Source organism: Ambystoma mexicanum, chromosome 7q (assembly GCF_040938575.1).
Source record: "Ambystoma mexicanum isolate Mex_15411 chromosome 7q, UKY_AmexF1_1, whole genome shotgun sequence".
Lineage (NCBI taxonomy): Eukaryota > Metazoa > Chordata > Amphibia > Caudata > Ambystomatidae > Ambystoma > Ambystoma mexicanum.
Genome location: NC_090941.1, coordinates 315,451,315 through 315,463,933, shown reverse-complemented (window position 1 = coordinate 315,463,933; position 12,619 = coordinate 315,451,315). Strand labels below are relative to the sequence as shown.

The window sequence follows — 12,619 nt, the reverse complement described above, 5'->3', positions numbered from 1 at the left end:
ATTCTCCTGATATTTTGCTGTTTGGAACTGTTCAAAATCTATTCAGGAGAAGGGAGTCGTTCTCCTGGACATTTGTTTTCTTATAGTGTTAAGGATATAATAACTTAGAGTTGGACGGATGACAGACTATATTCTTTTGGACTTCCCTAAAGACGACGAGGCTACTAGTTAATTGGTACGGGAAGGAAACCCATTGGTTAGGAATAGTCAGGCATTTTTCTGCTATTATATTAATAAAATACCCTGAACCAAGAAGGGCTGGTCTGTCCCCTCCTTCTGATTTACCACATATGGTGTTGGGAGTGAGACTCAGCCAAGCTGATAAAAGTTGGGGAACCCAAATAATCCCCCTGGACCCTTTATACATTTTTTAAGAAAAAACTTGTTAGGAACCTTGAATGGCAAAATTACTTTAGGAATCAAACCAAGCCTTAAGAGGCCTAGTTTAAAATACCCAAGTCTAACTCCTCTAACCTTCCCTCTACTGAATAAACTAGATAACGGTGGTAGATCAGGTGGCTCGGTAGAGCAACAGCCGAATAACATTTTACAGCCCTATCTAGAGGGAGAAGATCTCAGTCTTTTTTTTATTTTGAAAGAATCTCTTTTCAAATTTAATTGGGACGAAGAGCTTAAGATATGTTACTTGGCCCCCTCTTGATAGGAGAATTACAAGCCTCCTATTAGATTATAAATCGTCAAGGGACTAAGACTTTTGCAGAGATAAAAACTGTCCTCCTAGAACGAGTGGGACAAACCAAGAAAATCTACTGATAGAAGTTCAGAGAAATACACCTGTCCCCCACTGAAAGCCCATTAGAACTAGGAGCGAAGATACGGAACACCCTCTCCCAATGATAACGAAAGAAGATTCACCCAAAAGTCCTGGAAATATTGGCATAGGAACAAATTATGAACGCCCTGCCTTTTTTTCAACGAGCTGTGCTATAGCAATGTAAACCAAATTATAATACCACCATTCGAGTAGCCCAAGCTCATGCAGAGGCAGCCAAACAGTTGAAGTCCCTCTATAAGAGTGTAGAAGGTAGGAAGGAACATAAACCTATGGTAAAAACTGTTACTACCAAAAAATCATTTAGAGGGGAGAAGTCTAACTACGCTGAGACCGCTCAAGCCTGAAAATCGCAGGAAAGAAGCAAAATGCGAACGGAACGAGAAAGCAAGTCGTTTGGAAACCGTGGGAAGTCCCACTCCTGAGAAGAGGCCTGTCAAAGCCAAACCATGTGAAAGAAGGTAACGGGACGGTGGGAGACCCGGGAGGGGATCACAGCAATAGAGTGCAGCCATCCTACTTGTTGCAGTACTTGGTCAGAAGTTGGGAAGTGTAAAGAATATTCTGGGACTCGACCTACTGGTCCCAGTAGTCGAACCGAAATTAAGAAAAGTAAATAATTCCCTGGGACTCAGCCTACGTATCTGAGTAAGTGGCTAGAGAGTAAGAAAGGCCACATAGAAGGCAGTGAGTTCAAAGGAGGAGAACATGACACTCATTGCATTCTGTTTCTTCACTTCCTGATGTATTAGACAATTAAGAATAAGAAGAATACGAGTGAGTCTCATTCTCTCTAGTGGAACAAGGAAGAGAAGGACTTTGAGACACTACAGAGACTTTTGCCCAGGAATCCGAATGCTCACAAGGCTAAAGAGGAGAGGCCTAACCAGAAAGCAAGTGAGGGGAAAAAAGAGACTGGAAAACATCCTGTACAGGAACTACATCAGTTACTTAGAAAATAGCTCAACAGTTTCTGATGATTGTATATAAAAACTAAGGAAAGATATCATGAAGAAGACAGTCATTCTCCTAGACTTTTGTTGATTAAAAACTGAAGAAGCTTGCCAGGAAAAGAGTCATTCTCCTGCCCCTTTGTTTGGAACTGTTCTTTAGTGGTAGCAATATAACAGCTTAGATTTGGACGAACAACAGACTGTGTTCTTTTGGACTTCCCTAAAGACGGGGGGCACCTAGTTAGTTGGTAAATTAGGGAAACCCATTGGTTAGGGATAGTCAGGCATTTCTCTGCTAATATTTCAATAAAATACCCTAACCCAAGAAGAATTGGTCTGCCTCATCCCCCCTTACCTACCACATCCTCCTTCTGCAAGTTCTGGATTTAATCCCTCTCTCACTCCTACCTCCTCCCCCCTGCCTCCTGATCTTGTTCTTCCTCTCACTCTTTCTCAACTTTACTCACTCACAGACATACAGCAACGTTAGGACTACTCTCTCAATTCTAACACCTTACCTTCAGTTTCTTCAACCACGCCTCCTGCTTACTCCTATCTGGTCTCTTGGTCCTCCTGCACCACCTCCAACTTCACCTGAACACTTCTCACAGAAGACTCACTCTGCTGGGTTTTAGTAATCCTCTCCTTCAATGCTGGAAAATTCCCTAAGCTCCCATTGGGTAGTCGACTGTCCTCCTAGGGTAATTTTTGGCTTGTCTACCCAAAGCCGCTTCTACCCTTGTGGGCTAAAATTCTTCCTGGGAGCCTTCACAAGGTTTGGATCTCCCATTTGGCTCCTGGATGCATGAGGAAAGTCGATTTTCAATAGGCAACAATATCTCTTTGTGGTCCAAGCCAGGTTTTGGCCATTGGACACTGGTGCATTGTGGCATTTGGAGTCCTTGTTGTTGGTCTCTGTAAGGTGCTGCCCCCTGGGGTTCACCAGCCAGTGTTGCAATATGAGGAGTGTGGTGCATGTTGGTAGTTGTACTCTCTGGGTCTCGCGTCGTGATATCAAGCTGCTCTGCTCCCCATGGCTCAGGGACATGTGAAAAACCAAAGGGTGACTCACCCGCCAGTCCTCGGGGACTTGTCATCCAGGTGGCCAGGACATGGCCATTGCTGTTGGATCCAGTTCCTGGGGGTGGACCAGTGCGGGGGATCACATGGGTAAGGGGTCTTCGGGATTGGGGGTGAGGCACCCGATGCAGAGACTCAGTATTCCTTCCTTTCCCATACCCATGATCCCTTGTATTTCATAGTATTCTCCGATTGTCCCAACTCTCACCTCCTCTTACTACACAAACACTGGGCTGAGGAAGAGGGTGACTGAGAGTAACAATACTAATTCTTACACATCGCATTGGATATGTCACGCTAATTGGGTCAGGCAAAGTCAGGCGCTTGACTCTAAGTGCATACATCTGATACCAATTAGCTCTCCTCACCCGGATAAATGGCAGAACATAGAGAACCCCTCTCAGCAAGGTGGAACACGATTAAGAACAGAACTTTCGGGGAGAAGACGAACCTACTGGAGCAGTGCAAAGGAGTGAGGGACGAGAGCCATGGGTAGAGAAACCCAGAAGTTCCCTGCAGGAGGTGGTTGCCTACAAAAGGCTGCAAAAACATGTGGAGAAGGTCGAATCCCATACCATAGGCTGCATTGTGTTTCAAGGATGCCAACGACACTCCCGGGTGAATGGCAGAGTTGGGGAGGCGAGGCCAAGCTTGTGGTACTAACCTTGACTTGTAGACTAAAAGACAAGAAAGAAACGCACTAAGCCAGTGAGTTGGCAAGCGGCATGAGAGACCGTTGTGTGCTCAGGAAAGATTGAAGTGGCAACATTATATCGCACAATTGAAGGCTGCACGCATGTGGATGAGATGCGAAGACAGACAAACTTGCGAATTAACCTTGAAGTAACGACAGCTGTAAAGTCAGCGATGGAGTGGTCCTGCAAAAGGAAGTAGCCCACTCGAAAGTCTCAGTGAAAGGTGAAAAGTTTGTAGCGATAAAGTGAATGAACTGTAAAAGCAAGGTGATTGAAATTAATCCGGAGAAAAGGGGAAAGTAAGAAGGTGAACGTCATACTTTGATGCATAATACAGTGAACTACCCAGAGCAGGAAGCACTGGGGCAAATAACATAGGATTGTAAGTTGAAAGCTGGAAAGTCGAAGTGGTCCTGCAGAGGTCTGTAGAAAAAAACGGGCACAGTCGAAAGTCTTCGACATCAGGAAATGGTCCGAACCCGACTGAGGGAGACCAAAGGTGTAATAAGTTTGGGGAAGGGAACCCCTAAAGGAAGTGAATTAAGCTTGGGGAAGGGAGCCCCTGCAAGTGTTTTTTGCTGTGAAAGGTCTGGGCCCGAGTGAGGGAGACCAACATGAACTTTTGCTTTAAGAGGTCTGTGCACGACTGAGGGGGACCACCGTGAACTTTTTGTTGAACTGTGTTTTAGAACCAAGAAAGAGAGACTTTAACATGGAAGGCCAGGCGGGCCTTGATCCACGTTTTGAACTGCCTATTGTGTTAAGAGCCTGACGCAGAGTATCAACTTGCCTACAGGGACCGCCTTACTCCATGCTGTCCAACGTGGGGAGGAGAGCTGACTCATCACGTTTATTCTTTATATTTGAACACTAACTGTCCTTTTCATACATATTCTCCTTTTCACATTTTTTATACAGGATATAGGGCAGGCATTAGGTTTTTGTTAGTATAGGCCATTTAGATTTGACTGACTCAACTTGGACGGTCTTATTTATTATTTTATGATCGAGACTACTCCCATCCCAGCTATAGGGCAATGTAGGAGTTTCTCCAACCCCATTGAAACTTTAATAAAGGTTTTACAAATTTTACCTTTTGTGTCAATATCATACTTGTGATACCATGCCACCCTTACAGACACCATATGAACGGTTTGAAAAAGAGACCTTGCTCAAACATAGGGTGCCAGGCACCTGGATAGAGAAAGAGGCATCAATACACATATACTGATAGGTCCTACATCCCAGCGTGAGAAGGGTCTGTGGGTCTCCTTGTCAGTGTCATAATTGTGACCCTTTCACACTTGATATGATGTTAACATATTAACTCTTCAGTTATGTTTCAGACATTTTGCGTATTGAAATTCTGAACTACTTTTGCATTTGTATGTATATAAAGATATGATATCACCCTTTTCTTATTTTTTTCCTCCAGGCTCCAAGTATTGATGATAAAGTAGATTTGCATTTTATCACGTTTATTCAACACCATGGCGTCCTTTATGAGCTGGGTAAGCTGATCTTCATTTTTACATTTCCTTAAGTGATAAGCGACAAAAAGTGGTGGTATACCTTAAAGCTTAAGTGAAATCCTTCCATTGCTGCAAGAGAACTCAATCTGGTGTGAAGATATTGGAATTATCTGTCTGTTATCCAGGATTGGAAGCTTTGAAACCTTTCATTAACTGATTACAATCTTGCTTCTTTCTTTATACACATTTTGGGGGCCAATACGAAAATGATGGAGGTGGTGAATCTGCATAATAAAAACCGCCGGGTTTACCATCTGCCCAACTCAAGACCGTGCCAAATACTGCCTATGGCATTCCAGGCAAACTTTCTGCTGAAAGTATGCCTATTTTTTGCATGCACCTGAAAGTGGAGGGAAGAACTGCAAGGTAGTCCTAAAACATTTTTCTTTATTTTTTCAACTCTACACAAGGCAACTGCAGGGCCCTTGCTTAAGTACAGTAAAAACATGTTTGTAGACTGGGCCATTATAAGGGGGTGGGAAGCTTGGCACCTCTGATGCCTCCTCTCACCACCATACCCAATGAACACATCAAAAGGCAATTAATGACCCCTTTCTGCATAAAAAAATTAAAGCGGTGTTATGGCCAGCTACTGTGCACTACCAGTTTTCACCATGGCATTGAAGGTGGGATTGGTAGAAAGGAAATGTTTTGAAAAATACCTTTTTAGGTTACCACTGTCACAGGTGGTATTTCTGGACTACTTCAGGATGTACTCCAGAAATACCACCTCCACAAGGGCAAAACTCTGAATTGCATGGTATCTTGTAATGACTACCATTGTGTTTTCTGAAATCATCTGATTTTCCTGTTTCACATGTGGAATCACATCATTCTCATATCCAAGGGAATCTCACCTAGCAAATGTTTTATCCTGCATGGTGAATCACGCTCTTGTCGCTTGCAAATAGGTTTCAAAGCAATGTCATGATAATGCTTGATAGTCCCCATCCTTCTTTATAGAGCAGCTTCTGTTCTTCTTCACAGTAATTGAAGGTTGAGAACAAATGTATTTCATGGCACACTCTTTCATCACAAAGAGCAATGTTTACTGTAGTACTAAACTGTGTGATGGACCATGTACTCTCTCACCTGTGCCTGTAAAGGTTTGGGATCTGTGCAACTCCGCCTACAATTCTAACCCAGCTTTTCCCTTTTCTTGATGTCACAACAGGATAGCGGGGAGAAATGTGAGTACTCAGATGAAGAAGTTACCAATCGTGGCATTGTCCCTAGATCTGCCTTTCTTGTCACATTCCTCATAGATCGATTTACCAAGCTTGTACCAACATTCACACACGCCATGTACAATATAAATAAACTAGGCAGTGTTTTTCTTGCAACTCTTGTGTTTAATCTATAGCTGCAGGATGATCTGCAAAAAAGAAGCCTATTGATGAAGAGTGGTAACCAACAAGGCAAATCGAAGAACTTTACCTAAACCTGTTCATAACAAATTAAGGCAGCGATTTTCCACATCACAACCCTACAACACTCACCTTGTGGTTCATTCTTAACAAATTGGAGATAGGTACTCGTTCTACCTCATAGACCTTTTCAATTTCCATTCTAATCAATCAATTTAGCATCACTTCCGATGGCTTTACAGCCCAAAACCAGTTGTGGCCAAAGGTAACAGACAAATGAGCACTTTACCTGAATGGGTTGTGAGAGGGAGATGATTGACCACTGTTCTAACATTTAAAGCATGTGGACATCTTGAGAGACCGGGCAAGGTCACAAAAATAACCAACCAGCTTGCTAATCTAGGGAGAAAGAAAAGGAGAATTTAGACCGGGACTCTAGCCAAAGAAACAAGGCCTTCTGTAATATCTTGAAATCTAGGTGTCTGCAGACCAAGGCACCCAGGAAAAGAGCTCCAATGGATTCCAGACTCTCAAGTTCACAGTGGGATTTTGTGTAGTTTATCGGGAACATTAGATTATGAAGAAGTATTGATCAGTCATCTACTTACAGGGTTAGATTAATCATTTCACATTGAAGAATTCAGAGTAAGAGTCTCACAGTCTGGTAAGTACCATGGGAGCCAACATCCACCCCAAGGGAAGAACTTTGTTCTGGGCGCAGATGCAGCACGATGAACCAGAGACTCCTTTGACCTGGATAGATCAGAATGTGATGAGCAATCTGCAACTCTATTGAAGTCATGAACTGTCTGTAACTCATGAGAGGAATAAACTGCTGCAGCCTGCCCATTTGAAAGTGCTTAGTATGTACTCACTTGTTGAGAATTTTTCTCATTCGAGTTACTGGTCCAGAAGGCCTCGAGCAGGCCCTAGTGCTATCGGTCCTGCTTGCAACACACTGATGGGATTGTTTGTTTCAAAAGTAATTATTTATGCTTTGCTGCAACACCCTTTTACATTGTGAATTCTTCAGCAAATGAATCATCACCAGAGATGAACCCTCGAGAGGCAATGAAAACTTGATAATATGCCCTTTAACTATTGTAATACACAAGCTTTTTCCAGTTCCTCCAATAGGAATAAATGAAACTGGCCTTTCACTAGCAAACTGTTTTCTGGGTAGAATCTTGGAATAATAAGGGCTGATTACTCTTGCACCCTGATGACATAGGGAGTCTTGAAGCATCCTATGATATATCATGATGATGCCCTTGTGCCCGAGAGGGGCTCCTGGTACCCATGCAGCTTTAACAGTCTGAAACGTAATGCCTCTCCTAGACCTAAACATAATTTTCCCTACACAGGGTAAGGGTGTTTTCGATATTCAAATGCCTTTTCCACCAAGCCATCTAGCTATGGGACCAATGACTTGCCACTCGCAATAGACCTATGAAAATGTTTTTTTCCCTCTAATGGTGGTAATAACCTCGATAGCCAGCTTTGCAGTTGTGATTGCATCTACTGCTGCATCAGCTGAACTTAGTTCTCGATGTTAAGCACTTCTGAGCAGTCTGCTTTCTCGTTTGTTGCCACGTATAGCAAATGGAAATGTTTCAACATAGATTGTGGCAGGTATAACTCATAGCTCCATGTTTTTGGGATCAATGGGACTGCAAAGGTTTTCTTCAGTGCTATAAATACCTTTTTATCAAACTAATTTCAAGGGGGATATATCTTCTGCCTTCATTGAGTGGACATGGCCTTCCTCTGATAGCACACCCTGTGCACCGTGCACCAAATCTAGGGCGACCAGACGTCACGGCTTTGCTGGGTCTTTCCCGGTATTTGCCCCTGCGTCCCTGGCCCCAAGGCTATTTTTAACTTTAAAAACCCTGTCCCAGGATTTGGGTTGTCGCATTAATACTGTACCATTTCTTTTTGTTGTTCTCTCTTGACGGCTGTTAACATTCTCCTTCCTCTAGCTTTCCTTGCTCTAGTCCCCATGCTGTCTTGGCTATGGCCTGCTCTCTACTGTTCACTTTCGTTCCCACCCCTTGTTTAATCCTCTTTTCCTGCTGACACTGTCTCTGTCTTTGCCACCTTCTACCGTCTTTTCCTTCTGTCTGCCTCTGGTTTGCTTTTTTCTCCCCTTCTCCACCCTGATTTCCTCCTCCTACGCTCCTCTATAATTAATGAATCTTTCATAACATGCTTAATACCAGAGACCAGTCTCTAAGCGCGCAACCAAGATTCAAACCTGTGCTGCTCTGTGTTGCCTTGCTTCCAAGACAAACTTGTTACCCCATAGCTATCCTTCCGGTCCTTTTCTGCCTAAACTCCACTTTCTCCCAACTCCTTCCTTCCCATTCTCTGACCTTGTCTTCACATCATTTCTCTTGCTCCCTCCTCTGGCCTGTTTTCTACCTGCACTCCTCCCTCTCCTTCCTCCACTCATCTTGCTCCTTCCTCTACTCTCCTCTCTACCGTTTCACCTTTGTCTCCCTCCTCCGCTCATCCCCTGCTCTCTGCTCTCACTCCCCTGTTGCCACTTTGGCCCCTTGCAGTATTTGCTGGTCGCTGCACTGAAATGCCCAGAACACCTCTTGTCCTCCCATACTCTTAACCTCCACATCTCCGGTCAGGAAAAGTCCCACTCTATAACTACAGGGCTATGGGGTTGTGTTTAAGGGTATAAGCATGCTCAGCTAAATTGGAGGTGGATGGGTTAATACTCTTATGAACTAAAGGATCGGCATCTGAGATTCCTTGGTAATTGACCCGCTCCTGAAGCCTTTCTATAATAATGCCACATCACCATCTTTATTTCATATGGTCTGTGAGGACTGTTGATTGCACCTAGGCTCTCAAACGCCTGCACTTTGTCAAGCTGATTCTTCCTGCTTGTGAACTGGCCGAGCAGTGTGTGCATTGGCTCCGAACAGCTGGATCCGACACAGCCTCTGAATAAACCAAGTCTCACTCTCACACAATCATCCAAATATATCCTTATCGGTGGCTCTCCGAACTGCAGGACCCTTGTTGGTAAATCTATGATGTAACTGATGCCAGTCCTTTTGACACCTGACTGCCAGTCTGCTGGGTTTCTGAGATTGTAGTCTAGGCCTATGCTTCCAACGGTTGTTAGGGGTAAAAAGGAGTGGAGCACATAATAGGCTATGGTATAATGGGGTGCCTGAGGAATTCTTTTGTTATCCCATCCAGAGCCTTCACCACCGAGTGGGTGATCATGTCTAGGCCGTAGGGTCACCCCAGTCTCATCCACTAGACTCTAAGATGGGAATTCATCACAGTAGGCAGTCATATTTTCTTCTACCTCTTAAACTAAGATAGGAAAAATAAAATATTGCCTTGCCTCACATGTTCCAGAATTTCCAGGTGTTTTTCTAAATCTCTTCCACTTGCATCACAATCTCCTTTCCAACTCTCTTCCTCATCAAAAAAGGACACATTATGCTAGCTTGTGCTATCCTCCGCTATTAGGATACTGTCTACTGGATCATTACTTGAAGCTTCTTTTTTCTATTTAGGCATCCTTGTACAGCTAGAGACTTTCCATTGTGGTGAAGCATGCCTACTAGAAGTAGTACTGGGCCATCTTTGGGAACGATTGCACCTACTAGAAAAGGCTATCTGTCCTTCAAACTCCCTCATCGAACATTTGTTTTTTCGGTGAGAGTAGCAGGGTGAAAAAGGAAAGGGTCCTACACTGGAAATGCCTCCCTTCCCCTGTCTTAGGCTTTATGAAGGGGTGACCAACAGAATAAACCGGACACAGAAATCCTAGTTCAACACCTTAATTAAGCAAAAGACGGGAATGTGTGAATGCTTCCCCAGGTGAAGATCTGGCATCAGCTAACATAAATGGTCTATCTGGGAGGGGGCGCTGGACAGCCCAGCCAAGATGGCCGCGAGCCCACAAGCTCCTACACCTACACAGATTTGGCGAATATCCAGAGGTTTTCCCCGTCAAAGTCTAAACCTCAGAGGCAGTGCCGTGCAGGAGAATACGAACGCCTCCCACAAGGAGAAGTTTTAAAGTTAATCAGTGCCGGGAAAGCGATGTTTCAGAGGACACGCGGAGGCTCTGGAATACAACTGCTCAGAGGCAAGGAAGGAGGAGCTGCCTGAGCACGGAAACCTGGCGTGTCCCAGACTTGGAGTGGGGAAGCACTTCCGCGAAGAACAGGAGACTTGAGCACAACCCGGCAAAAAGTGGGGGGCCCGGACAGCACTTGGCAGACACATGCAAGGAGAACGACCAACAGGACCCAAGGGGCCGACATGGAGTGCACTGAGAGATCTGGTAAAATACTGCTTGCTGGCACGAACCACACACGTGGGTGCGCGGGCCGCCAGCCAGTGGCGCTAGGTGTGTTGGTGGCCTGTCCTAGTGGGTCCTTTGGGGACCCAACATCACTGAGGGACGTAATTACGGCCCGTGGAGTGGGGGGAGGTTGGCAGTGGAACCTGCTCTCTGAAGCAGCTGCTGACATACACCCCTCGTAGGTGGGAATTGCATAATGGAGCACACCTGAAACCGGCAAGAGGGTACCGAGCGCCCCAGTTGTGCAGCTTGGTGTTGAGAGAGGACTCCCCTAACATCTGCCTCTATCAGCCAGGTGGTGTGGCCCACAGTACAGACAGAGTCCGATCATCATTATAACAACGAAGGTGCTCTGCTGCGGAGGGGGGCGGGAGTCCTCCCCAACGGTTGAGTTTAGATTACACATATCCAGACCGGAGAGGTGGCGAATGATGGACCTACCAACATAGGAATTCCTCGGCAACACGAAACGGATGACGCTGAAACAAGTACCCTTGCAGGGAAGGGGATGAACACATCCCAGCGGCTCTGCAACACCATTGCCGATAGCAATGCTTGACATTGCATTAAAGGACATCTAGTAACAGGAAATACGTATAAGAAGCGTGGGGGCCCGCCAGATCCCGACCCTGCTCAGGGTCCAGGGCTGATCAGGTCAGCTGAAGTGAAACTAAATACTAGACATGTGAGGGCAATGATACAATGCTGATTTTGACCCGGCAACCACACTGCCTACAGGCAGACCTTGCACAGCGTGCACCGCTCGCACGTAAGATATAATGTTGCACTGCTGAGGGGGGAGAAACTGACGCCTTTCCCCATCAGCGAAGCTACGGACTCGCATTACTGGTGGTGAGGACAACAATCTACAGAGCTGGTGGGGCTGGGTCCCACCTACACAATACAGTGGACAGTGGAACACTGTGAACTGAGGGGGGGGGGGGAACAACAAACCCTGACAGGCTCTACGGCCATTACAAACCACAATATCTGAATCAAGGGTCACCCAAGAACATTGGACACCTGCATATACAAGGGGCAGCTTCAGATCCTGGTCTGCTTCGAGATGGGTTCTGCGTTGCGTAGAGGGCTTTGGAGTGAGACAAACCTCCAGATAAGTGGGCACAGTGGACACAACACCAATCTATTAGCGTGGCACCCTCCTATCCACAAAGAGCCCCTGCTACCGCTACACCAAACTAGACACTGCGAACTGAAGGGAGGGACAGGAGAACATAACCTAACGACCCTTAAAGGCCGCTACAGATCTTACTATCTGAATCAAGGGTCACCTAACAACTTCGAACACCTGAATAAACTGGGGGCAGTGCCGGATCCTGATCTTCCCCGGAACGGGGTCTGTATAGAGAAAGTTGGAGTGGAAAAAGCCGCCAGATAAGTGGAAACAGTGAACACAGCACCAGTACATTAACACAGAATCCTATTATCCACGAGGAGCTCCTTCCTCCGTTACACAATTCCAGATAACAAACCATAGGCCTGATCTGAGGGGACCATAGGAGCTTCAACAGAAGAACACTCGGCAGCTACAATAGGGTGTACACCCTAGGACAGAGATCCAAATAAAGCACAGTGTTCCCACATCATATCGGCCCCAAGTCGGGCAAAGGGGGCAAACAGCAGTCCAAATTAGACTTCGACACACCCTCTCAAACGAGAAACAACAAATGAATAAAGGACTACCCGGAGGCACGGATCCAAGCAGTGTCCCAAAACCCAGCCGGGGTGTTTCAGGATATTAAGGAAATGTTTAATCAACTGCAAACCAGCATGCAGTTTTTAGACGGGAACATGGATAGGCTTACCTGCAAGGTCAACCACATGCGGGTCCAC

The 12,619-nt window shown here is 45.5% G+C and overlaps 1 protein-coding gene across 1 annotated transcript in view; it reads left to right on the top strand.

Annotated features, from left to right (window-relative positions):
• Window positions 1-12,619, top strand: part of UCHL3 (ubiquitin C-terminal hydrolase L3) — a 726,647-nt gene that overhangs the window by 578,027 nt on the left and 136,001 nt on the right. Inside the window, exon 7 of the mRNA XM_069639381.1 lies at window positions 4,957-5,032. Coding sequence (XP_069495482.1) covers window positions 4,957-5,032 — 76 coding nt within the window. The remainder of the gene's footprint in view (window positions 1-4,956; window positions 5,033-12,619) is intronic.